Here is a 26,863-nt window from a genome sequence, read left to right as displayed (position 1 = left end):
ATTAAATCTTTCTTGTTGTTTGTCTGTTGTGAAGGCTTGCACATTCAGGATAGTATGAACAATCTCTCTAAAATCCACATAGCAGAGCAGGCTGCTTCAGAACTCTTTCTACTTTTCTTTCACTGTAAGCACTGCACAGAAAAATGTGTTGATAAGATGTCCTCCATAGTGTTTATATTTTCATAGATGTATGAAGAGCTTTCATAAATGCAAAGGGGGCAACTGCCCCAGAGCCTGTAGGGGCCCCCAAGGTGTCTCCCCTAGGGCCCCTGCAATGTCTTTGGCAGAGAAGCATCTCACTTGGTGGGCGTGGTCCTCTGACAAGACGTGGTTCCATGCTCTCCTTGACTTCATCCTTGTAGGGGCACATCTCCTCATGACTTAAGTAAGTTGGGGGGTGCTCAAGTTAATTTTGCACTGGGGCCCAATTGTTACTAGAACCAACCCTGGATGTATGTAAATGTTATTAAGTCTTGTGTGCGTCTCTTTTTTTCCAGTTCACGTCAATAGCTTTCAATAGTTCTAATGCCCTTAAATTAATATGAGTTATACTCAAATACATTGCCTCTGCATCTGAAGATACCAGTAATGTATCATCTAGGCCAGGGCAATGACTAGAAATCACAAAAGGCAAGGTTTACAATAAAGGGCAGGTTGCTACAGGAGTGATAGGAATGGTCACTGATCCAAAAGCTGCATGGTAGAAATAATGTTTTGAAAAAGACTAACAGAAGAATTTGGGGGGTATCAAAAAGAGGAAAAGCACCAAAGGATGTGCTTAATAGCTAGCCAAATGAAGATGCAGATAAGAAAAAGATACAAAGAAGAGTAAAGGAAATATACTTGAAATACATAAAGGTTAAAGTGAGTGGAATAAAAAAAAACATGTTATTAGGTTAAAGAACCCCCCCCCCCCCAAAAAAAAAATACAACTTAGTTTAAGCAATCAATAAAGTCATTATATACCTGTAACTAAAGCTATTTAAAATTATTGATCTTGGTAAAATCACTTGACCTTAATTGCAAAAAGAAGCCAATTGCCAAAAACGAGGATGGACTTCAAAAGTCTTCAACAAAGAATACTGTATGTTTCAGTTGTGGGCCTTCCAAGCTTATCTACAGAGTGAATTTTAAAAGCACATCTCAAATGTGTTTGAACTTCGTCCGTGTTTCTGTTAGATCATCTCAGTTGTGGCTGACTAATGTCAACATCTGAAAGACAAATACATGTCTTTCAGATATGCTAGGAAGTCTAGGAAAGGATTCCAGGGCTACTAATGGGAGAGACAGAGTAAGCATGCAAGACTAACTCCACACACTCAGACCTTCCACTTGAGGTTATCTTGAAAGTGCGGTGACAAATTCTTTTTTTTTACCTAAGAAAACATTCTGTGCTTTTTACTTTACAATTTATTCCTTGACATTTGATTGTCTCCAGTAATGAACGGCAAGGTTTATCTAATCACTTTCTGCAAAGTGACATGATGGATAACATTGCTCCAGACAGAAAGTACGAGGGTCTTTTTACAAGAACCCTTCCACATTTCCCGTAATACACACATTCAAACCAAAAGTAGTAAAATCTGTATTCTTTATTTTGAGTTTTTTGACAGAAATCTTAGGTGTTTTTCCTCCAGAATTCCATCTTGGTCAGCCAGTTTGATTAAAGCCTCCTGTCATCTTGGTTGCAGTTGTGCTCTCCAGTCTCCTGTACTTGATTGCAGGCTTCTTCCATATTCTTCTATGTCCTCCGATCTTCTTAACCTGGTTGCTGGCTTCTTCTATCTTTATTAAAGAGACACTAGTCCCAAGGTCTTCTGTCTTTGAACACCAAAATGTAACTGACTGTACATATATTTATACAAGTGAATGGGTTATTCTGAAGCACAATCCACTGATGATGAATCCAAACATGCCCACTCCTGCTCACAGAAGGTAGATGCTATAAACAAAAAGAGCGTATAAAATGTGATGGGGAAGGGCTGACTGCAAAGCATATAAATCCCTGCTTGATAACTTTATCCTACTCCAACATAAAACATGCAGTTATAAATGAAAACACACCAAACATGAAAATGCCAGGATACCTCATCAATCAAATATATTTTAAAATGTATATCAATAGAAGTTCACATGTATATGCAATCCAACAGCACACCAGTATGAACTTCACTTAACTGCAATAGCCAGCAGAAATATTGTTGTGTAACCAGAACATAGTGACAGCTGGGCCTGGGAAAATACTTTCCTGTGTTGTACTCTGAATTTTGTTGGCTGCTGGCCAGTAGGACAAATGTAAGAAGTAGACAGTGAGGGTTTTGTGCAGGAGAAGGCCTGTATTTTCCTGGCACAAAGCTTTATAACAAAACAAAGTTATGTATAGCTGCAGAGATCTGCTTCTGCACAATGGAAAAACATTTAACATGTCGGTTTCTCAAACAGAGAATTAAGGAAGCGACCTCAGCACAAAACTCGTACGAAGACTGCAGGAGAACATGACACCTTTAAAAAAAATAATAAAAAAATTGATGGTTCCATGCATCCACAGACATATGAGTGTTGGACAAATAGCTCTGTATTCAATTTGCTGGCTGTTTGTTTGAAAAACCAAACCAAACTCAAACTCCAAATGACATTCGCGATTGATAGCAATGCCTTTGAACATGCAAGAATCACCAAATTGTTTGTGTATGTTAAGGAAAACAGTGGGCATGGTGCTGTGGGTGCTTTAGGTGCTGGCATGGGTGCAATACATGTGGGTGGGGTGGAATGCAGCAGGTGTTGGTAGCAGTCAGGTGGTCAGGGCATTTACTATACTTCAGTAAAAACACGAGGACAACCCTAATTCGAAAACCAACACTTCAGAGTAAGCCTCTCAGCAAGCTGCAATGCCTCTCTAATTGATGGGTCCCTACACTAATTGTGAATGCACTTATATAACCTGCTCATACAATGAGCGTATATACAATGCAATTGCAATTGTAACATATTAGCCCAGGCATTGAGCATGAGCAGTACTGCTATGAGTGTGTGTTATCTTATCAGGGATGCTCATTCGGATTCCGGATATCCGAACTACCCAGATAATCCAAACTTTTTCAGCTATCTGAACCCGGATTCGGATTCCAGATTTCTGTGCAAATCCGAATAGCACTATCCGGGTAACGCGGATATTTATCCGCAATCCGGATATCTGGTCGGATATCCATCGGATATCCGAATCCGGATACTGTAACCATGGAGATGACATCCATGATGTCATTGAGCCAATCAGAGGGCTCCCAGCCTAAGCCCTAGCACCCAATCACAGAAGGGAACCCTGGCTAGCCCCCCTGTATATAAGAAGGGGTGCCATGATGAGATATCTCGTCCTTGCTTGTGTGACTGCTCACTGAGAGACATGCTCCAGTTCTGCTGCCTGGCCTAGCAAGTGCTGTATACAGTGATAAACCTAAAGCTTTTCAGTGCTAAACACCTTCACTACACCATTGTTCTATTGTTTATTAGTTAGCTAGCTTGATTTCACTCAGTGACAGTCAGTCCCTGTGCTGCAGCAGCTGCTATAGGTCCTCTGTGTGTGCAGGCCATTGCCTGCTGCTGCTGGCCTGCTATTAGCCTTAGCTACAGTATAGGTTAGGGAATAGGATTACTGTCTTATTGTGTAGTTAGTACTGCAGTGCTAGTTAGTTGTTAGAGTAGTACTACTGTGTTAGCTTCCTACAGATTACTGCAGTGTTGCTGTGCTGAGCAGTGTCAGTGTGACAGTTAGACAGTTAGCGTGCACTGTCTTCTACTCTGCTGTCTGCCACTCTGTGCTGATTTGCTTTGAAGTCCAACCCTGATTTTAATAAAGTACAAGTACCCCACATCATCTGGCTGAAGCAAGCTGGTGCTGGAAGACTCAGAGCACCAGACCCCCCTCTGACACTCCTGCCGACACTGAGGCCTGTTCAGGCAGCCAGTCCTCAGTGGCCTCCTCTGCTCCCTCCACCGCTTCCTGTGCAAGGAAAAACCGCCGCCAGACCCTGTTGTCCGAGTCTTTCTCTGTTGTTGGCAAGAGGGGGACATGAAGTGGCTGGGAATCACTAATATCTGCCTTACCACCCTTTACCACCACCACAACCTCCTGGCTCTTCCTGATTAACTATTACTAACTAAGCCGCCTGGTTCACAATTTTTTACAGCCGTGGTACCACCAACGCTACGTGCCATGTAGACTTGCCACATACACATGCCACGTGCCACGTCTGGCATGCTCCTGGCACACTACACCTACTGCTGCTGCATTGCCCTGCTTCTGCTGCCTGTGCTTCTCCCACCGCCAGGGTGCCACAGGCCGCTGCTGCTGTGCTGATACCACCTATATTTAACCCAAAACACAATTTTTTGGAGGTGGCCGGGCTGAAAACTGTCATGTCCCAGTTGTGCGGTTGGACTTTGGACACAATGTGGGCTGCATGACCGCTGTCTGGAACCTAGCCCTGATGTTATTTTTCAGCCATTTTTTTTTGTATTTTAAGTCCCCACATAATCAATTAGTGTTCCTCTTTTTTAAAAAAAAACATAATGTTACATGCCTCATTTACCCTAAAAAAAGTTTTAGAAGCAATATTAAGGCCACTTCCGGTTTTCTATCCGGATAGCCGAATCTACCCGGATATCCCAAATAATGCGTTCGAATATCCGCATGTACGCGGATATCCGATTCAGATCCGGATATCCGGATCCGAATCAATTCAGGTTTTAAAAAGGGGTATCCGAGCATCCCTGTGTGTTATGTAAAAAGGCTAAGGCCTGGTTCAGACGGACGTCTGGCGGGCTTTTGCCAGATGTCACGTTTAAAGGCTTTTGCGAAGACTTCAAAGCTAGTGTTTCGGGTCTCTGCACTGCTTTCCCAGGTTTTTCTGCCTCTGAAAGCAACATGTTGCTTTCGAGACAAGACGTGACACCAGGATCTACCACCAGGCTTTCATAAAAGCCTGCAAAAGCCAATGAGGATCGCTTCCGTTCACTTGAATGGGGCGGCGGTAGATCCGATAAACGCGTCTAAACGCCGGCGGTAAGTGCCAGGAAAGCGTCTGTGTGAACCAGCTCTGATTTTCTCAATATATCTTCAAGGAGTCCATTCATTATCAGCATGAGCCATTTCAGTTCAGGATGAAGCATAAAAACCGCTCACGCTGCTCCTGCACAAACTCCAGCCCTGCGCTGATAACTATCCCCTTCCAAGTTGTAGCAACTCATGGGGGGGCCTTTATCAGGCATCGGCTACCGCCGGCGGGCTAATTTTACTAATTTGAGTGGAGTCCAAATGAAGCATGCAGCGATGGTGCCAAAACGATCAGCGCAGTGCTGCACCAGAATCAGCTGCCTCGATCTCAAAGGACCTTCTGCCTCTGCTCATAGGTCTGACTTCCTTTTACCCTTTCCAAGTAAAGTGAAAATATGTACTTATATAGGTTACTGGGAAACAGTGACGTATATAAGCACCTTTAGGAGGCATATACCACAGTACTTGACTTGAAAGCAATTTTGGTATGGTGAGCAATATTCATTATTCATTTAGCCCAATTTTAATCATATGCAACTTTTCTCTTAAGTTTTCTCTTTGGTTATTTTTTTACAGCTTATCACTAACATGCTTTTTAACCTTCCTGGTGGTAAGCCCGGGCTGAGCTTGGGCTATGCCACGCAGGATATCTCAGCCCCTGGTTGGGCAATTCGCCCCATTTAAAGTGCTGTACGCGCAGCTAGCACTTTGCTAGCCGCACGTACAGCTTGATCGCCGCCGCTCTGCGGCGATCGCCCGCACGCAGCAGCGGATGAGGGCTTCCCCGCCAGAGCCCTGCGCTGCCAGGATGTAACGATCGGTGAAGCACAGAGAGGATCTGATTACCGGTGATCTGCAGTATCACTGGGAATACAGATATATACCAGATTATAAGTGATCTGCAGTCTCACCGATAATCCGATATACTAGCTCACCTCTGTTCACCTGAGTAGAGTGTAGTGTTTGGTGTAACAGTAACACTTTGAGGACTAGGCCTCAGTGCAGCAAGGAGTACTGCACAGATTCCTTCTGCAGACCTGAGCTCTCCAAGACGGGAGGAGTCAGACTGACAGTAGGAAGGATGTCTGGAAGTGACCCTCAGGAGGAAGGGTCGCTAACAGAGCGAGGAACCGCCTCTAACGGTAAGGTCGGTTCTCGAGGTCGGACAAGCCAGTTCGTACACACACGGACAGATAAAGTACAAGATCAGGAGGCAAAGGCGGAGTCTAAGTACAGGCAGGGTTCGGTAACGGGGTATCAGAAATATCGAGGTACAGAATCAGGAGGCTGAGGCGGAGTCTAGAAACGAGCCGGGGTTCGGCAACAGGGTATCAGAAATATCAAGGTACAAGATCAGAGTTCAGAAGGGTAGTCAAGGCAGGCAAAAGTCATAACAAATAATCACAATCAAACTAGTACTTTAAGCTATCAACAAAATCTAGCTAAGTGTAGGATTACAGCTCCAGCTGGTCCCGGCACACTTGCGGATCTGACTACGGATCTGGGTGCTTCCACATATGTGATCGCACGCCAGACAAAGAGCAAGTGAACAACCAGCAGTATATATACTCTAGGACCTTTCCAGGACCTCCCTAATTGCTGGTCCAATGAGAGCAGTGGAATTTGTCAGCTGACCCAGCTGGTCAGCCGACACCCTTCTAACTGCTATTTAAACTCTGCCTCTGTGCTCGCGAGCGTGTAAGTCTGAATCTTGGTGGACTATAAGTCCCAGCCACACCAGTACTGTCTTGCAATGTATCCAGTGAACTGAGTGCGGGAGCCGCCTCCGATGCGGATTCCGCCGCTCTGCCTAAGCGGCATGCGGCGTTTTTTCCGCGTTGTGACGCCATACTGGACGCGGAAACAGCCGCCTCGCCTTGAGAGACAGCGGCTTTTCCGCGTTTCATCACACAGGACCAGTGACTTTCGGGCAGCACTAAGGGCTGGATCGGAGGCGTCTGATGTCAGGATGTCGGCTCGGAATGACGTCCATGACGCGACAGGAAAAGCCAAACAGGGGAACGCGTTATATACGATTTCCCCTGTTTGCTATTGATGCCGGCGACTATCGCACTAGAGGGACACATGCGCCCTCTAGTGTTGTTTCATGTAGCTACCACTCTGGTAGCTTTACATGAAACAAAAACAAAAAAATACAAAAAATTGTATTTCTGCCTATCTGGCAGAATTTATTAACCACCAGGAGGGTTAAGCCACCAGCAAGCAAGAAAGTACTCAAAATTAATTTTGAAAGGACCTTTTCGCCTACTTTTTAGTATTTTTTCAAGTACAGAGTGCTAAAAAGTTATTTTAAGCACAAGATTAATAATGATCTACTAGGAGAAAACTTAGGAGAAAAAGTTAATCGAATAAGGACCACTGGGGTTGATTCATCATTACGTGGTAATATTACCTGTAGATATGTGCGGTAACGAGAGATACACTAGTAGCCTAAACCACGGTACTCTAGTGGAGCAACCGCTACTACGGTAAAATGGGCCATGGTTACGGTACTGGAGTACCACAGGTCACGCTACTAGCGTATCTCATCTTTCGCGCATTATTACAAATAATATTGCAGCCCGCTGTGCGTACAAAGTAATAGTGCCACATATTGATGAATCAACCTTAAATTCCAGACGTCCTCTGTCTCTATGCAGAGATGCAAGCAAGCCCAGATCTGGTAGCCATCCTTTCAGTACAATGTATACAGATTATTTATGCAATATTCTTCATATATTCTTTATTTTTTAAGTTTACTGTTTTATATACATATATTTAAATTGATACAGTCATAATTCAGATTCAGCAGCCTGCTTAGGAAGGAGTTTTTTTTAAAAAAGTGATTAGAGTGAAAACTATAAAATCATACGTATGATCATAACTTTTCTACAAAATACAGCATATTTTTTTTTTCCACAGACTAGCACCATGTGTATATTTACAGTGTGACAGCGTCCTCTATGACCTAGGTTCTCAACGTGTGGTATGCGTACCCCAGGGGGTACTTCTGATGGTTCCAGGGGGTACTCGGGCTTGATATACTTAACCAAGCATAACACATTTAGAGTTTTAGAAATCTTATTTTAACACCAAATTAGTGTTTTAGCTGATTAAAAGCAATGGTAAATGTTTGGAGATTGTTTACAACCAATTATCATGTACTACGATTAAATATATATTTGTCAAGGGGTACTTGCGATAATGTTTACTGTACTAGGGGGTACTTGGTGATTACAGGGTTTCAAAAAGGGTACATACCAATAAAATGTTGAGAAACACTGCTCTATGAGGTCTGATGGGCATTTCAGCGAGGGACAGCAAACATCTCATACTTCCGAGCTCTTGAAGCATTGGAGTCAGGCTCTGGGGTGATGTCTAGGACAGCCTTGTCCACTGTAGGAGTCAAAGTAAATCTCTGGAGGGTTGTAGTAAAAAACAGGAAGAGTTCCATACGGGCCAGACCTTCTCCTGCACATATGCGTTTCCCTAGGGTTAATGGAAGAGAAATACTAGTTAATGACATTATACCAACTACAAAAAAACAAGGAGCTTGATGCACTACATTTTTAGTGGCTTTAACCACTTCACCCCAAGGCGGTTGTTACCCTAACGGACAAGAGAGATTTTCACCTTTCAGTGCTCCTCCCTTTCATTTGCCAATAGCTTAATCACTACAAATCACAATGAAATGATCGATATCTTGTTTTTTTCACCACAATTTGAGCTTTTTGGGGTTGATGTTTGTTTTCAGTAATTACTTTATTTTCTATGCATTTTTACGGGAAATACAAGGAAAAAAATGAAAAAATACACTTTCTCCAATTTCATCCCCTATGGTTTAAATATAATTACTGCTACTGTATATAAAACCCACACATTTTATCTGCCCATTTGTCCTGGTTATCACAAGATTTTAATTATGTCCCTAGTACAAAGTATGGTGACAATATATTATTTGGAAAAAAAGGTGTATTTTTTTGGGATGTTTTTTTTGTCACAATTTTCACATGCACAGGAATGCACATGCACGCGCAGGAGCACTCACGTGCACCCACGGAAGCATGCACACGTGCACGCGCACAGCGGCAGCAGCACTGCCTGACTTATAAAAACGTCCTAGAGCCGTTAAGAGGCTCTAGCAGGACGTTTTTATAAGTCAGCATGTCATTAAGTGGTTAATATCTGCTTTATCCCTTATTTATATCTGTATATTTAGGTATTGCATAATTCAAAACCATTACGTACACATCAGCAATGTTTGGCATTCATTTTCCTTCTACATTAATGCAAAGAAATTAATTTACATAAAAATGATCTCATTCGGTATTAATAAGTAATTCAGGACAGCTTTTCAGCTGCCTGCAGAGTTTTTTTAATTTGTGACTTTATGACAAACAGGGCCAGATGTGTACTTTTTACTGCCCAAAGCCAACTGTCACCAGCCGCTACTATGGTGAAGCATAAAAAACGCTCATTCTGCTCCTGCACAAACTCCAGGCCTGCGCTGATAACTATTCCCCTCCGAGTTGTAGTAACTCATGGAGGAGAACTGGCAATAGCCGACGGCAAAATTACCATTTTTTTTTACTAATTACTAATTTTACTAATACTAATCCAAATCAAGCATGCAGCACTGGTGCCAAAGTGATCAGCGCAGTGCTTCACCGAAATCAACATGTTACATTTATGTTTATGAGGTTACTGGGAAACAGTGACATATATAAGCACATTTAGGAGGCATATACTGTATTTTTCGGACTATAAGACACTCCTGACCATAAGACGCACCTAAAAAAATATATACTAAACCTGATGCATCTAAAGTAAAGGAGCATCTTGTGGCTTACGCCCCCTTTGTACCTCCTCTGTCACCAGCCGCCCCCCCTCCTTTCACACATACACATACCAGTACACAAATTCCAACCCCCCCCCCCCCCCCAATAAAAAAAAGAACAGAACCTGAAAATACTAAGAAAAACTTCTTACATCCCATCATTCCAGCACTGGGTCCCTCTCTGCTTTAATAGTTTTCTTCATTGTGCAAGCATGGGCGTGGGCGAGCGTTTCCATACTGGGCATGTACAAGTAAGGACTGTGAATGTCTAGTAGAACGAAAGCACTTGTGCAAGGCTTTTTTACTCTGTGCACATGCATTTCATTTTACTGAGCATGTGCGGTCCTTACTCGTGCATGCCCAGTACAGCCGGCTCTGGGGCCCTGAGGGGAAACACAATACTATATGGAGGAGGAGGAGGGGCATGCTGGGATCTGTGGTGCATCTATGGAAGGGAGAAAACATGCTTGGAGCTGTGGTGCCTCTATGGAGGAGAGGAGCATTTTGGCAGTTGTAATGCCTCTATAAATGTGGGGGAGGGTGGGTTGCTGGGAGCTGTGATGCCTCTGCAAAGGGAGAAGAGCATGCTGGCAGCAGTAGTATCTGTGTAAAGAGGGGGAAGACTTGCTAGGATCTGTGGTACCTCTATACAAGGGGCTTGCTAGGAGCAGTGGCATCTCTGTAGAAAGGAGAGGGACTTGCTGGGAGCAGTGGTACCTCGATAGGGAGTAAGTGGACAAAATGTGCCACCTAATGCTTTGGGGTGGGGGAGGGGGTGTCAGGACTCAGGAGCAGGTACTCACAAGCATGCAGGCCAGGGTCACATTAGCAGAGACACAGATACAGGGACATCGCATTCTCCAGCTTCCTGCTTCAGCCAATGAAGGCTTCACTGCATCTCCCCATGTGAGCTGAGCTGTCCCATTCAGCTGAGCACACTCCCCTTCCCCAGTGCTTTGCTGTCTGGACTCCTCGGAAGGGGGAAGGAACAAACAGCTGCCGTGCCGTGTAACCCGCCATCTCTGCAGGAAGTTCTCCAAGGCAGACCATGCTGTCAGATGAGCTCCATGCTGTGTGTTTGCTCCCTCTGCCCGCTGGGCTCTTCCACCATCTGAGTCAGATCTGGCCATTCAGCTTTGCCCTTGTGCAAACACCCTATCTAAGTCCCCGCCACCTGACCACACTATGATTTATTCCAGCCGCTGGCTGCATTCTCCTCATTGGCTCCATGCTAGTAAATACAAGCAGCCAGCAGCTCTGTTACATGGCATGAGGCAGCCAGACACGATCTGTCTGCAGCCGCCAGTTATTCTCTGATGCAGGATGGCTGTGGACAGATGTGGGTTGGGCTGCCTCATGCCATGTAACAGAGCTGCTGGCTGCTTGTGTTTATTAGTGTGGAGCGTGGAGGAGAGTGCAGCTGGCATCTGGAATAAATCATAGCTCGGTTGGGCGGCGGGCTCTTCCATAGGGTGGTTGCACTGACATAAAACATTAATCGCTGAGCCATCCTAATTAAGGGTTATCTTTCTTGCGCCCTAGGCCACGGTCTATGTGGCCTTGCCAGAAATCCAGCCCTGATGACAAACTTTATGGCTGCATCACCTGGCAGTCACTTGCAGCAGATGTGTGTTGCCCACTAGTAGCAGGTAGCTTTGCAAGTTTAGGTCAGAGACTGCTTATGTACTACACCCTGATAAATAAATATAACAGCAACCATATACCTCTCACTACAGGTTCACTTAATCTGTTAATTTAAACTGAGCTGCAGTAAAATTAATATGGACACATACTGTATATGTGTCCAGTATTGTAGCGGTGGGTGCATGCGCATGCGTGCACTCCCGCTGCTCCTTCACAGCAGGACTTACACTTACACAATTAGTGAAGGGGAACATATGTTCCCCGAGCCAGTCCAAGTACCTAAGAGTTATTGGACATAAGTAAAAAATGTTGTTAAAAATGATTGAACACTTCCTGGTAACTTCCAGGAGAATGTATAGTGCCATCTAGTATATAATTAAAGTAAAATAGTAATTATTAAATGTAATAATTATTTAAAAAAAAAACTCCCCCATAGCTACCAAACTTGGACACTTGTTAAAAAAAAGTGATAGTTAAAAAAAAACCATAAATAGTTACCTTAGGGTCTTAGCTTTTTTTAATAGGTATGTAATGAGGGTATACTTCTGTAATTTTAGCAAATAAAGGCTTGCAATTAGTGATTAGGTATAAAAAACATAAAGCAGAAAAAATATGGCATTATTTCCAAATAATATATTGTTGCCATACATCGTACTAGGGACATAATTTATATCTTGTGATAACTGAGAGAAATAGGCTATATATGGGATGGAATTGGAGAAATAGTGTAATTTTTTTCCCTAGTTTTTCCCTATAAAATGGATAGAAAATAAAGTAATTACTGAAAACAAGTATTGTCCACAAAAAGCCTAATTTGTGGTGAAAAAAAAAAGATATAGATCATTTAGATGTGACAAGCAGTGATAAAGTTATAGCCAAATGAATGGGCGGAATGCTGACAGGGGAAAATGGCTTTTGGCAGTAAGGGCCTATTCACACTTGTCAGAGGCAAAATGCTAGTGGTCAGCACTCCCATTTTGTGTGGGTGACTTTACTGCGATTAGCGTGTCAAAATCACTGTACACTCTCGTGATTTAATAGGTCGCAATTAGCACTTTTATAAGCACTGTATCACGATTGCTAAAGATTCACAAGAAAATGTAACACGTTTTGCTCTTGCCATTAATCATGAAATGCCCACGATTGGTGGCAATTGCGAGTAAAAATTGCGCTAACACTTTAAAAAGTGCTATTGCTTCGGCGATTAACAGGAATCACCCTCTAATCACCCAAGTGTGAATGGGCCCTAAGGGTAAAATAGCCTGTGTGGTGAAGTGGTTAAAGGGACTCAAGGATGTGAATTGTAAAATGTATGTCTTTCTCATTTTGTATAAATATTTTCTTTTTTTCTTTTTTTTTGTAGTAGCACAGTATTTTTGACACATGTGGTGGTCTTCTCATGCTGTTATTAAGCTTTAAAGGACTTACGAGGCAAACACACGAAAAAAAGTTAATTACCTTATGGCCATTGCAGTGGTCATAGCAGACTATCAGCGCCTGGCCTGTCACTGTGTGGCCCTCTGTTAGCATTATCCAAGCTGTAGTTCAGGCCCCGACCCTGCCCAGGGTCGCCCTATCAATTTGCGATCAAAATCGCTGCTTTAAAAAAATCCTACGTCTGCGCAGTTCTTAGCCGCTAGTGCAGCTGCGCAGGTTCTCTGGCCTGTCCCCGGCCCGTCCTCGCTCCCTTCACACAGCTCCGTACGTCATGTGGGCGTGCCCGCACGGCCGCCCACATGACTGATTGAGGGACAAGTCAGCCACGCCCCCTCAGCCGAGACAAGCAGCGCTGAGCGTGGGGAGACGTGACTTGTCCATCAATCAGTCATGTGGGCGGCCGTGCAGGCACGCCCACATGACGTACGGAGCTGAGTGAAGGGAGCGAGGACGGGCCGGGGACAGGCCAGAGAACCTGCGCAGCCGCACTAGCGGCTAAGAACTGCGCAGATGTAGGATTTTTTTAAAGCATCGATTTTGATCGCAAATTGATAGGGCGGCCCTGGGCAGGGTCGGGGCCTGAACTACAGCTTGGATAATGCTAACAGAGGGCCACACAGTGACAGGCCAGGCGCTAATAGTCTGCTATGACCACTGCAATGGCCATAAGGTAATTAACTTTTTTTCATGTGTTCGCCTCGTAAGTCCTTTAAGCAGGTTTACAAGCTCTCCAGAAGCACATACTAGAAATTTTCCACAATGGCATCAGTGGACTTCTAGTTTGGGTCCGACACAAATCCCGATTTGGGGACTAATTCAGATGACCAGTCTCTGAAGTGAGGCAAATTCAAAAAGCTACTTAATGGATTATATTTTTATCTAAAATAATTTTTATACATGTTATTTTGTTACTGTGTATCACCTATATGACTCTTTTTCGTCCTTAATACTAATATTAAAAGTACTAGCTGACCTAAGCCCGTTTGAAAACGGGCTCTAGGTCTGTCACCACCACGCGCAAGCGCATCCGCCCGCAGGGCGCACGCACCTGACGCGCATGCACACCTGCCCGCCTGCTCGGCCAGCCGCCGCAACCGCGCGCTCTGCATCCTGTCCCAACGGCTATCAGTGCTTGACATGTGCAGAAGCACAAAAGCACTGACACAGAGACAGACACAGGGACACTTGTACTTTATATATGTAGATGATAGATACTTAAGGGTTGCAGTTATGCGGTATGGATGACTGATAATAATCAACTTTTTTTGTAACTCTGTCAGTGGTTACTCGAAGTGTACTTTAGACATTTAACTATTTTAAAATATAATTTTTGTCTTTAATCGATGCATACTGTGTTGGCAGAAGATGGCATTACCTGCAGAAAATGGCATAAAGGCATCATTTTTTCTAAATGTCCCATTTTCATCAAGGAAGTGACCAGGATCAAATCCATATGGGTTCTTGAAATATTTAGGGTCCTTCAAGACAGATGTTAGAGTAGGAATCACCACGGTGTCCTGAAATGAACATAAATTAAAAATAAATATTAATCACAAATTACCATTGGTTTTCACATAAAGTTCAGAGAAGTAAAATTGCGTGCCTGTTTTTTTACATCATGAAGCTGTCTACATCAGGTCAGACGGAGCTAATGGTCATAGGGATTTATCAAGCTAGGCTAAGGTAAACAGGAGATTTGAAATGCATAGATTTAATGTAAACCTTTGATTTTTTTTTAAATTAGAAAGTTAGATATTTACCTCAGGAGAGGGAAGCTTCTGGATCCTCCGCAGGCTTCCCCCATCTCCTTGTCCCATGCCGATCCAGTGCTGTCTCCTACCACAGCTCGCCGCACAGTAGCACAGACCCGTTTGGGCTTTGGGGGAAAAAGTTTAGCTTGATTGGGTCCATGTTACTCTGTAGGTAGCCCTTGTCAATGGTTTTGCGGAGAGGAAAGCGTTGGAGCAGCCCCATGGAGGAGGATCGGGGAAGCCTCTGGAGGATCCAGGCCCATATGCAATTAACTTTTTTACCTGAGTTATCTCTGAGGAGATAATTTTCATCTTCTCTTTAAACTAACTTTTCAGCATTTTACAATTGAAAAAGTACACAAATGTTAGTGAAAAATTAATATCAAATTTATTTTGAGTATTTTCTTGTTTGCTGGTGGCTTAAAATGCATTTTATGGCAAGTTGTGAAAATATCACCAAGGAGAAAACTCAGGAGAAAAAGTGAATTGCATCTGGGCCCCAGAGTCTTCCCTCTCCCAAGTCGAGTGCCCATTTGAGGCACCTTTTTTTCTCACAGGTTTCCTTTAACATAGGTATTACTGCAAATATTAAAATTTGAGTTGTTAACAGCAGTGATGAAGCAAACATCAAATTGTTTGCGAATTTACCACAAATGTTCGTGAAACGTCTGTTCACAGCCAATTCCACAAACTTAAATGCAGGCAAACAGCCGCTGATTTTATCGGTTAATAGCAAAGCCCCCTTACATTCTAGAAACACCATTTTCAGGGTATTTGGAGGGGGCAGTGGGTACAAAAGGAAAAAAAAAGTTTTCAAAAGGACCTTATAGTTTTTCAGAGAATGGATTTTAAAATTTGTGTGCAGAATGTGGGAAATGTTCCCCTGGCCGCCGAATTTAGCGGTTAATAGCAAAGCCCCCATATCTACTAAAAACAGAATACAAACATAAGAGAAGCAATCACAAAATCATAAGACAAAGGTAGTAGAGAACCCCCTCCCCAAATAAAAAAAAGAAAACCTTACATGCAAAAAAAGTTTTTTTTAAAAATGGTCATATTTATATATTTATTATACAGAATAGTATAAGCAAGAAGTTTTGAATTAGTATGATACCATTTATTTGCTAACTTTAAAAAAATAAGAGTAAGCTTTACATTGGTTCATATCTGTAGACAAAATATTGAGCAAGAATACCAATTTCTTAAATTGGTATGAGGTTGATGATGATATTTAATGCCATATGTTTTTCAGCCTAAACAAACTGCCTCCATTCTGCTTGTAGCTAACTCTTAAACTCGGAATTTACGATGCCTCTGTGCCAGGGGCAGTCTCAGTTATGCGAGGATTGAATAAACAGAGGGTCTTATCTATTTGTCATATATCAGCTTAAATCCTCTCAAGACCCTATTTGGATGTCTTGTTTTATTTAAGGCATCGTAATGACATGTATTTAGGTTTCCAAAAAATCTATATATCCCATTTTGATGTTGCATGTGTACAGCTGTGTGCTTTAACAACTGTTCAATATATAGGATGCGTGTCTGATGAAGGTGGAATAGCCAAAAGCTTACACTTATTTTTATAGATGGTATCATCCTGATTCAAAACTCCTTGCTTTTGATCACTAACGCGGTACAATACTCTACAGCATTAGAATAGTATAGTATATTTTTGTTCACTGCAGTTCATTGGTTAGTTTATTATTACATAGACAGAGACAAATGCTACACCTCCTGATCAGATGATCACCTATCCAGAGACTGGTGCTCCTCAGACCACATATCGATAACATCATTCATCAGTGGCGTAGCTAAGAAGCCGTGGACCCCAGTGCAAGTTTAGCATCCCCCCCAAGCATGCTATTGATAACAATTGATACAACACAAGGACAACCACAGTGTCAGAGGTACAAGAAGGGGATAGGAAAATGTGTGTTAATGAATACTACTATTCAAATCAACTATAGAAGTGAATATAATCACCATAGGACCTATAAAGAGATAATATTGTGTTTGAGGAGTGTGCCCCTTAGGGCCCCTCTAGGCCAAGGGCTGGCTACCTCTGTACCCCCATTGCTACGCCACTGCCATTCATGTAATGACGGCATCAATCTGAAGTCTAATAAATATACACTTAATAAATTACATCAAAAGATCACAATCCTGTAAAATTATTTTAACTAATAATTGCCACTACCTTGGGAATGTGGTAGCCTCTGAAGGTGATGTCTTTGTTGACAGCATGAAGTACACCAGAAGGAACAATATCAGCAAACCTCTGGATCTCATGAATCACTGCGTCTGTATAAGGCATTTTGCTCCTGTCCTCCACGGATGGAAGGCGGTCTTGTCCTATCACAGTGTCAATCTCTTTCTGGACCTTCTCTGTAGGTTGTATGAAAAGCATTAAGGAAGGGGCAAGAACTCTTAATAAGCATTAAAACACTTCAAGGGTCAATACCTTGTATTTCTGGGTATTTTAACATTATTAGGAAAGCATGTCTCAGAGTACTGCTTGAAGTCTCTGTACCAGCAAAGAACAGGTCAAGCACTGATGCCAGTAAGTTTTCTTCATGAAATTCTGTATTTGGATTCTCTTTTTCCTAAAGACAAAAACACACATACACTCACTAAAAGTCCAAAAAGTTTTCTTAAAGTGACCCTGAGACGAGGGGAAATAAAAGTTTTATACATGCCTTAGGTTTCCTCCAGCCCCCTCGCCGCTGTCTAAAGCCTCCTAGACTCTCCCGTAGCAGCTCCATTCTCCGCGGCCAGTAAGTGCAGGAGCAGTGCGTCCAAAAATGTCTCCCCGTCTTGCTCCTGCGGCTGGGAGCATTCTGCACCTGCACAGTGCGGCCGCAGAATGCTCCCGGTGACGGCCGGGCATCGCATGCGGAGTAAGCCTGACTGGCCGAGGAGAACGAGGCTGCTACTGTGTTTCCCCGAAAAAAAGACACTGTCTTATATTAATTTTAGCCCCAAATAATGTGTTAGGTCTTATTTTCAGAGGATGTTTTATATTTCAAGCGTGCTTGAAATATAAGATAGGCCTTATTTTCGAGGGATGTTCTATTTTCGGGGGGAAACACAGTACCAGAGGTTCCAGGAGGATCCAGGAGGCTTTAGACTGCAGCAATGGAGCAATCTGTATGGAGGGGACTGGAGGAAGGCCCAGGTATGTATAAACTTTTATTTTCCCTAGTCTCAGAGTCACTTTAACAACCATTTTCTGTCACTCAAAATAGCCTACCAGCATTTTAGTAAGGTGTAGATAAATGCAATCTGACACAATACTTCAAAAATCCCACTTACCCTTTATTTACAAAGCCTTATTCATAGGTTAATTATGTGTACATGCTCTTATATGATTTATCAAATATAGGTGATAAGGAGTAAAGAAATTTGTTTAGAAAAGAGGTAACGCCAAAAGTGCCCTTTTACTTATTATTATCTGCATATTTAATCACTTTGTTTGAACCATCCAGTGATCTATTGACTCTCAACACACTGTCTCATTTTGGACAGTTTATCAAAGGCATGCCATTCCATTTTCCTTGAGCAGTCACAGGCAGAAGTGGAAAAGGACTGAAAGGCATATATTTTTGTCCTTTACTGAGCATTGCATCACTAGCAATGGTTTAAATACGTTTTCTACAGAGTATAGCAAGGAGGAATGCCAATCACTAATGGATAATTGACTTGTTATTGGGTATTGATCAATTACTTGCCAGATTGGTCAGTTATTAAATGGTGTATGAATGGCTCTAAAGATAAAACCAGATATACTGTACATCACTGTGACCTACTCAAAGAAAGTGTATAGAAACTGGAAACAAGGTCAAGCAGAAGGGGGTGACACTTAAGGCATGTGCACATGCTATACCGCCGCAAATGATGGGTCCATCAGACCCTCCCGCTGGGCGGGCGTTCAGCCGAAAGTAGCACGTGTGTACGCGCTGTTAGCAGACTGTTAAGGCTGTTTCTGAACGATCCGCTCAGCAGAAGACAGCCTTATCAGTCCGCCGACAGCGCGTACTCACGTGCTACTGTCGGCTGAACGTCCGTCTAGCGGGAGGGTTTGGCGGACCCGTCTTTGGCGTAAGTAGTGCGTGTGGTACGCACCTTTACACAGCAATTTGTACATCAAAACGACAGAATTTACTAAAACTATTTTTAATAATAGTACATTATTAGCCTTGCCAGTAGTATCCTGCTATTTTTGTAACAGGAAATACAGTTTAGATACTTCCACAATAATTACAATACCCTCATATTCACCTCTTCCATCTTTGTGAGAAAACAGTCTATGAAGTCTTGTGGGCAGTTCTCATCCAAAACTTCTCGGTGGGCCTTCACCGTCTCCCTCACAAATGCCATTAGTTTTTCAAAATTAGAATAAATATTCTGGTGAGGACCAGGAAGCTTGCTTAGCAGTTTTGGAAACAAGTTAACCATCTGAAACAAAAACACACAACTACTGTTGGAGGAACCCTGCTAAAATGATCCAGCTGTTCCTAGGGTCTATGGAGAGTATCACTTTAAAGCTATAGGTAGGCCAAACCTCTGCTGAAAATAGCTACAACCGCAGCTTACCTTATTTGTTCAGCAGAGTTATTCAGTACAGCATTTTAGCCTCCAGAAGTCCACTTGTAAAATCTTCCATGTATAAGTTCTAAACTTGTTATTTTACAATGTTTCCTCAAATGCACCAGCTCAGCTACCTACTGAGGCAAGGTTTGGTAAAAGTCATGGCCACTGTACTGAATAAAGCCTAGAACATCAAGGAGTACATCAATAAGATTTCACAGATGAGCTGCTTACAGAATGCCGGAGGCAGCCGATAAAAGATCAAGCAACGGAAGTTCTATGGCCAAACAAAATGCATGGGATGTATCATCTACAGCTGAGAGGGGCTGACATTGGTAAATCTTACCAGTGGCTAGATTCAAGGTACAGATCATGACATGGCAGCTCATTTAACAGCACCACCATAATGCATAGGCAAGGATAGGCAAGATATTTTGAAGTCCAAAAGGGGAGATTTCTTAGAAGGTCATAACCATAGGAAAAACAGGGCTAAGATCCTGAGAGACTTCCAGATCCAGACAGACTGGCACTGGTCAGTCAACCAAACATCATGTTTATAAACAAGGACAAGAAGACAGCACTCTCTTGTCTTCCCAGCTGCTTCTGAACTGGACCCTTGTGTTCCAGGCTCTCTGAGGTCTGAGGTCATACACGACAGTGAGCCCTAGGGGCCTGTTCAGAAGCTGCACGATCCAACTTTACCTTTAGTTATCATCATCTTTCTATAAAATTATGCATCAATTTCTATTTCTAATTGCTTATGAATAACAGAGCATACACCTGTGATGTTAGCCATGTCATGAGGAAAAGTTGAGTTCAGTTGATTGTAAGAGAATGGCCTGCCTCTTCTGTAGCTGCCTTCAGCTAAACATTGACATGTAGGCAAATGCTTCTGCTGACTCAAATCCTACAATAGCCATTACTGGTACAATGCAACAATCACAAACCTAAACTGTTCTCTGTATCTGGAAACTCACCCAGCCACTCCTTGAGTTCAGTCCCTTGAAAATCTCTCTTATGTATGCTAGAAGGGCCATAAACTTTTTGTCCTCATACTCAAATCTTTTCCCAAAAACGACAGAGCAGATGACATTGGAGACAGCCAATCCCAGCAGATAAGTTGGGTCAAATGCGGTATCTGTTGTTAGGAAAAGAGACAACCATATAATTTGTCACATTTCAAGTAGAAATGAAAAATAAAATCATTTTATATCCTAACACATGTGGACAATACTTGAAAAATGTGCCTATCACAAAGTCACCACTCAGAAACCAACGTCAAAATTTGGTTGGCACCACCTTAGTGTAAAAAAATGTTTTGAAACATTTTTAAAATTGGCTAAAGTAACAGACTGCCATTTCAGGTAGTGTACCCTTTTTCAAACTGCCAGAGTCAGAGGCACTGAGGTATTGGTCTGGGCACACCACTTACTACAATGGTTGTGCTCATAGTAGCTCAGGTCAATGTATCAAGTCATTCTAGTAGCTAATATCTTAATTCTCAGCTGCATCACTTAAAGTACACCTGAACTGAGAGGGTATGGGTGTTGACAAATATATCTCCTTTTTAACAATACAAATTTATTACAAGGTAATATATCTATGCAACAAGAAATCAAAATCAAAAAGTCTGCAGCCAAAGTCCAAAAACTGGATCTCAAATATCTAATGTATACTTCAGCGCAGGTGCAAAATAGGACCAATCTTCTGCCACCACTGCAAAAGATGAAAGCACTTACCAGATCTTATTAGAAAAGAACACATTATTATACTTTCCAAGGGAGTTAAAACTAAACTTTTGCTATATATATTAAAAAGGATTCGCCTACAATACCAGTGTCATAAAAATTAGACACTCTGGGAGAGGGCATGTTCGGGTGTTCGCGCCGAACTCCGAACATAATGGAAGTCAATGGGGACCCGAACTTGCGTACTTTGTAAAGCTTCCTTACATGCTACATACCCCAAATTTGCAGGGTATGTGCACCTTGGGAGTGGGTACAAGAGGAAAAAAAATATTTGAAAAAGAGCTTATAGTTTTTGAGAAAATTGATTGTAAAGTTTCAAAGGAAAAACTGTCTTTTAAATGTGGAAAATGTCATGTTTCTTTGCGCAGGTAACATGCTTTTTGTCGCCATGCAGTCATAAATGTAATACAGAGAAGAGATTCCAGGAAAAGGGACCGGTAACGCTAATACAGCACCAGCAGCAGCACACGTGATGGAACAGGAGGAGGAGGCGCAGGAGGAGAAGGCCACGCTTTTTGAGACACAACAACCCAGGCCTTGCATAAGGACAATTAGCGTGCGGATATAGCAATGCTTTTTGCCACCATGCAGTCATAAATGTAATACAGATGAGAAGTTCAATAAACAGGGACCGGCAACGCTAACCCAGCAGCAGCAGCAGCAGCAGCACACGTGATGGAACAGGAGGAGGCGAAGGAGGAGAAGTCCACGTTTTTTGAGACGCAACCCAGGCCTTGCATGAGGACAAAAAGCGTGCGGATATAGCAATGCTTTTTGCCGCCATGCAGTCATAAATGTAATACAGATGAGAGGTTCAATAAACAGGGACTGGAAACGCTAACCCAGCAGCAGCACACGTGATGGAACAGGAGGAGGCGCAGGAGGAGAAGGCCACGCTTTGTGAGACACAACATCCCAGGCCTTGCATGAGGACAAAAAGCGTGCGGATATAGCAATGCTTTTTGCCGCCATGCAGTCATAAATGTAATACAGATGAGAGGTTAAATAAACAGGGACTGGAAACGCTAACCCAGCAGCAGCACACGTGATGGAACAGGAGGAGGCGCAGGAGGAGAAGGCCACGCTTTTTGAGACACAACAACCCAGGCCTTGCATGAGGACAAATAGCGTGCGGATATAGCAATGCTTTTTGCCGCCATGCAGTCATAAATGTAATACAGATAAGAGGTTCCGTAACAAGGGACCGGCAACGCTAAACCATCACAGATGTTCATTGGTCATGTTACTTGGTTGGGGTCCTGGAGTGTTGCGTAGTCGTTTCCAATCCAGGATTGATTAATTTTAATTTGAGTCAGACGGTCTGCATTTTCTGTGGAGAGGCGGATACGCCGATCTGTGACGATGCATCAGGCAGCACTGAAACAGCGTTCCGACATAACGCTGGCTGCCGGGCAAGCCAGCACCTCTATTGCGTACATTGCCAGTTCGTGCCACGTGTCTAGCTTCGATACCCAATAGTTGAAGGGTGCAGATGGATTGTTCAACACAGCTACGCCATCTGACATGTAGTCCTTGACCATCTTCTCCAGGCGATCGGTGTTGGAGGTGGATGCGCACGCTTGCTGTTCTGTGGGATGCTGCATGGGTGTCAGAAAATTTTCCCACTCCAAGGACACTGCCGATACCATTCCCTTTTGGGCACTAGCTGCGGCTTGTGTTGTTTGCTGCCCTCCTGGTCGTCCTGGGTTTGCGGAAGTCAGTCTGTTGGCGTACAACTGGCGGGAGGATGTCAATCTCCTCTCTAAAGTCTCCACAAGGGCCTGCTGATATTCTTCTATTTTGACCTGTCTGACTCTTTCTTCAAGCAGTTTTGGAACATTGTGTTTGTACCGTGGATCCAGAAGGGTATAAACCCAGTAATTGGTGTTGTCCATAATTCGCACAATGCGTGGGTCGCGTTCAATGCAGTCTAGCATGAATTGAGCCATGTGTGCCAGAGTCCTGCCAGAATCCTCATCATCCTCTTGTGAGCGTTGTGATAGTTGTTGTGATGCATCATAGTCGTCACCTTCTTCCTGGTCTGCTTCTGCTGACCATTCGCGCTGAATTGTGAAAGTCCAACGTGCACCGCTCTGGCCCTCGTCAGTGGTGGCAGGAAATTCCTGCTCCAACTCCAGCTGTTCCTCCTCCTTTTCTTCGTCATAGCTGCTGGGGCCAGGGTTTCCTGAGGCGGATGGCCTGATGTTGGTACCATCGCGCTGATCGTTTTCTCCTTCAGATTCCCCCAGTTGCATCATGACAGCTGTTTCCTTGATTTTCAACATTGACCTCTTCAGTAAACACAGCAGTGGTATGGTAATGCTGACTGAAGAGTTGTCACTGCTCACAAGCAACGTGGACTGCTCAAAATTTTGGAGGACTTGGCAGAGGTCCAACATGTTGGCCCAATCGGATCCACAGAAGCTTGGCAGCTGTCCGGATGCGCCTCGGTACTGCGCCGTCATGTACTGGACCACTGCACTCTTCTGCTCGCAAAAGCGGGCTAGCATGTGCAGCGTAGAATTCCAGCGCGTAGGGACATCACACAGCAAGCGATGGTGGGGGAGATTGAAGCGCTCCTGCATCTTGGCGAGTGCCCCCGAAGCAGTACTGGAATTTCTACAATGTTTGGCCACTCGTCGCACCTTCAACAGAAGATCGGCCACGCCTGGGTATATCCTCAGGAACCGCTGAACTACTAGGTTCATCACGTGCGCCAGGCAAGGGATGTGTGTCAGCTTAGCCAACCTTAAAGCGCGAATGAGATTACTCCCATTATCACACACAACCATGCCCGGTTTCAGGTCCAGCGGTGCCAGCCACAAATCCGTCTGTTCCTTTATTCCCCTCCAAATTTCCTCCCCTGTGTGCTGCTTATCCCCAAGGCAGATCAGCTTCAGCAACGCTTGCTGACGCATGCCAACAGCTGTGCTGCACTGCTTCCACGATCCTACTGCTGCTGGTGCTGGGTTAGCGTTTCCGGATGAGGTACAGCTTTGAGATGCGTTGGAGGAGAAGGAGTCAGAGAGGTAGGTGCTGCTGTTGTTATTCAGTGGGAGGGACGGCGGTGCAGCTGTTTGCGGCGTGGGCAACACCCGCGCCGTAGCAGGTGAGGAATCGCTGCCAGGCTCCACAAGGTTCACCCAGTGCGCGGTAAGGGAGATGTATCGACCCTGGCCGAACGCACTCGTCCAGGTGTCAGTGGTGAGGTGAACCTTGCAGGCAATGGCATTCTTCAAGCTTCGGGTTATTTTGCTGACCACGTGCTCATGCAACTCAGGCACTGCAGAGCGCGCAAAGTGGTAGCGGCTGGGAACCACGTAACGTGGGATGGCCACTGACATCATGCCCTTGAAGCTGTTTGTCTCCACCACTCGATATGGCAGCATTTCGCAGGCCAGAAGCTTGGCTATGCTGGCTGTTACTGCCACGGCCCGGGGGTCATTTGCTGGCAATTTCCTCTTGCGATCAAACATCTCCGAGACAGACAACTGAATCGTAGGGCTGCACACTGAAGGGCTGTTGGTTGTTGTGTTTGATGAACACTGGGAGACCTCAAGAGCACTACTCCGGAAAGTGACAGTGTCAGCGTCTGATGTTTGTGAATGTTGTGAACCACGCAATGGCTGGGCTACTGCTGCTGCTGAGGCGGGTCTGGTGGTGAGTCTGGTGACCCCAAGGGAGGCAGTGTTGCTGTCCTGCCGCGTTTGCCCACAGAGTGGAATGTTTGGATAGCATGTGGCGGCTCATGCTGGTGGTGGAGAGGTTGTTAATACTTTTCCCCCTGCTCAGGCGGGTCTTGCACACCTTGCAAATCGCCATAGTACCATCCTCAGTGCAGTCTTCAAAGAAAGCCCAGACTTTGGAGCACCTGCCTTGCTGGCGATTTCTGTTTGCGCCTCTTTTGCCTCTCACTTGAACTTCCACGCTTGTGGTGCCTGAAGTTGCGCGCCGCCTACCTTGTGGCACAAGGCGAACTCGTGCAGCAGTGGGTTCTTCAACAGACTCATCTGTGCTGCTGCTACGACGGCGATGTTCTCGTTCACAAACAAAATCTGGGTCTATGTCCACATTGTCCATACCCTCCTCTTCCATCTCCTGAAACTCGTCATATGTCATTGTGGGGGGCCGCCGCCGTGGAGTAGAGCTCCCCAAAACAACCTCTGCGCAGCTCACTCCAACGTCGTCTTCCAGATCTTGTCGGCCGACCTCCTGCAATTGCAACCCCTCCTGCCCAACTTGCTCTGGGATTTGGGTTTCCGAGTCCTCCTCGGACTCGCCTTGTATTTCAGTGCGCGGTGCATTTCCCACAGTTAATGGTTGTGAATCCGGGCACAACATTTCTGGCTGTTCCTCCATTGACCTTTGAAAGGTGGAAGTTTGTTGGGCTGGGAATAGCTCGCGCGAATACCCCATTGTGTCCTGAGGTAATTCATCGGACTGGTTATCTGGCAGTTGTGTGCGTGGTGTCGCTGCCGGTTGTGTCAGCTTTGTGCCCACTGGCTCCTTGTAACTGGCTGAGGACTCGGACCTCGTGCGTGATGTGCTGGTGCTGCTTAACCCACTGCTGGACGCTTGAGAGGTCATCCAAGTAATTATCTGGTCCTGTTCTTTTGGATTTGTGAGGGTTGTTGTCCTGGACAACATGGGCGGTATTGAGTGGGTTTTCTTGGGTGCTCCCCTGTGGCCTGTACGTGAACCGTCAGGGGAAACACCTCTTCCCTTGCCCCTCCCTCTTTCAACGGATTTCTTCCTCATTTCACTTATCCTTAAAGTACACGCTAACTGGCAGCAGTACAGTGGCAGTACAGAAATGCTATACAGTGGTGGGTGAGCGGTGTACCACTATTCCCAGCAGCGACACAGAGCACAATGCTATACAGTGGTGGGTGAGCGGTGTACCACTATTCCCAGCAGCGACACAGAGCACAATGCTATACAGTGGCGGGTGAGCGGTGTACTACTGTTCCCAGCAGACACAGAGTGGCAGTAAACACAATGCTATATAGTGTGGCTGAGCGAGAGGTGTACTACTGTTCCCAGCAGACACAGAGTGGCAGTAAACACAATGCTATATAGTGTGGCTGAGCGAGCGGTGTACTACTATTCACAGCAGACACAGAGTGGCAGTAAACAGAATGCTATATAGTGTGGCTGAGCGAGGTACACAGAGTGGCAGTAAACACAATGCTATATAGTGTGGCTGAGCGAGCGGTGTACTACTATTCCCACCAGACACAGAGTGGCAGTAAACAGAATGCTATATAGTGTGGCTGAGCGAGCGGTGTAGTACTGTTCCCAGCAGACACAGAGTGGCAGTAAACACAATGCTATATAGTGTGGCTGAGCGAGGTACACAGAGTGGCAGTAAACACAATGCTATATAGTGTGGCTGAGCGAGCGGTGTACTACTATTCCCAGCAGACACAAAGTGGCAGTAAACACAATGCTATATAGTGTGGCTGAGCGAGGTACACAGAGTGGCAGTAAACACAATGCTATATAGTGTGGCTGAGCGAGCGGTGTACTACTATTCCCAGCAGACACAGAGTGGCAGTAAACAGAATGCTATATAGTGTGGCTGAGCGAGGTACACAGAGTGGCAGTAAACAGAATGTTATATAGTGCGGCTGAGCGAGCGGTGTACTACTATTCCCAGCAGTCACAGAGTGGCAGTAAACAGAATGCTTTATAGTGTGGCTGAGCGAGGTACACAGAGTGGCAGTAAACAGAATGCTATATAGTGTGGCTGAGCAAGCGGTGTACTACTATTCCCAGCAGACACAGAGTGGCAGTAAACAGAATGCTA

At 44.4% G+C, this 26,863-nt stretch overlaps 1 protein-coding gene across 2 annotated transcripts in view; it reads right to left on the bottom strand.

The window, feature by feature from the left end:
- Positions 1-1,574: 1,574 nt before the first annotated feature.
- Positions 1,575-26,863, bottom strand: part of LOC137528916 (cytochrome P450 2G1-like) — a 43,165-nt gene continuing 17,876 nt past the window's right edge. Inside the window, exons 4-11 of one of the 2 annotated variants that reach the window (XM_068250679.1) lie at positions 20,284-20,444; positions 18,998-19,174; positions 17,181-17,322; positions 16,917-17,104; positions 14,344-14,485; positions 8,343-8,539; positions 7,996-8,017; positions 1,575-1,942 (exon numbers count right to left, since the gene is read on the bottom strand). In XM_068250679.1, coding sequence (XP_068106780.1) covers positions 8,358-8,539; positions 14,344-14,485; positions 16,917-17,104; positions 17,181-17,322; positions 18,998-19,174; positions 20,284-20,444 — 992 coding nt within the window. In that variant the 3' untranslated portion in view covers positions 1,575-1,942; positions 7,996-8,017; positions 8,343-8,357. Of the gene's footprint in view, positions 1,943-7,995; positions 8,018-8,311; positions 8,540-14,343; positions 14,486-16,916; positions 17,105-17,180; positions 17,323-18,997; positions 19,175-20,283; positions 20,445-26,863 lie in introns of both variants that reach the window. The other variant, XM_068250678.1, reaches the window with a different exon arrangement.

Source organism: Hyperolius riggenbachi, chromosome 8 (genome assembly GCF_040937935.1).
Source record: "Hyperolius riggenbachi isolate aHypRig1 chromosome 8, aHypRig1.pri, whole genome shotgun sequence".
Classification (NCBI taxonomy): domain Eukaryota; kingdom Metazoa; phylum Chordata; class Amphibia; order Anura; family Hyperoliidae; genus Hyperolius; species Hyperolius riggenbachi.
Note: the sequence above shows the minus strand (reverse complement) of the source record. Positions and strands in the feature narration are given on the sequence as shown.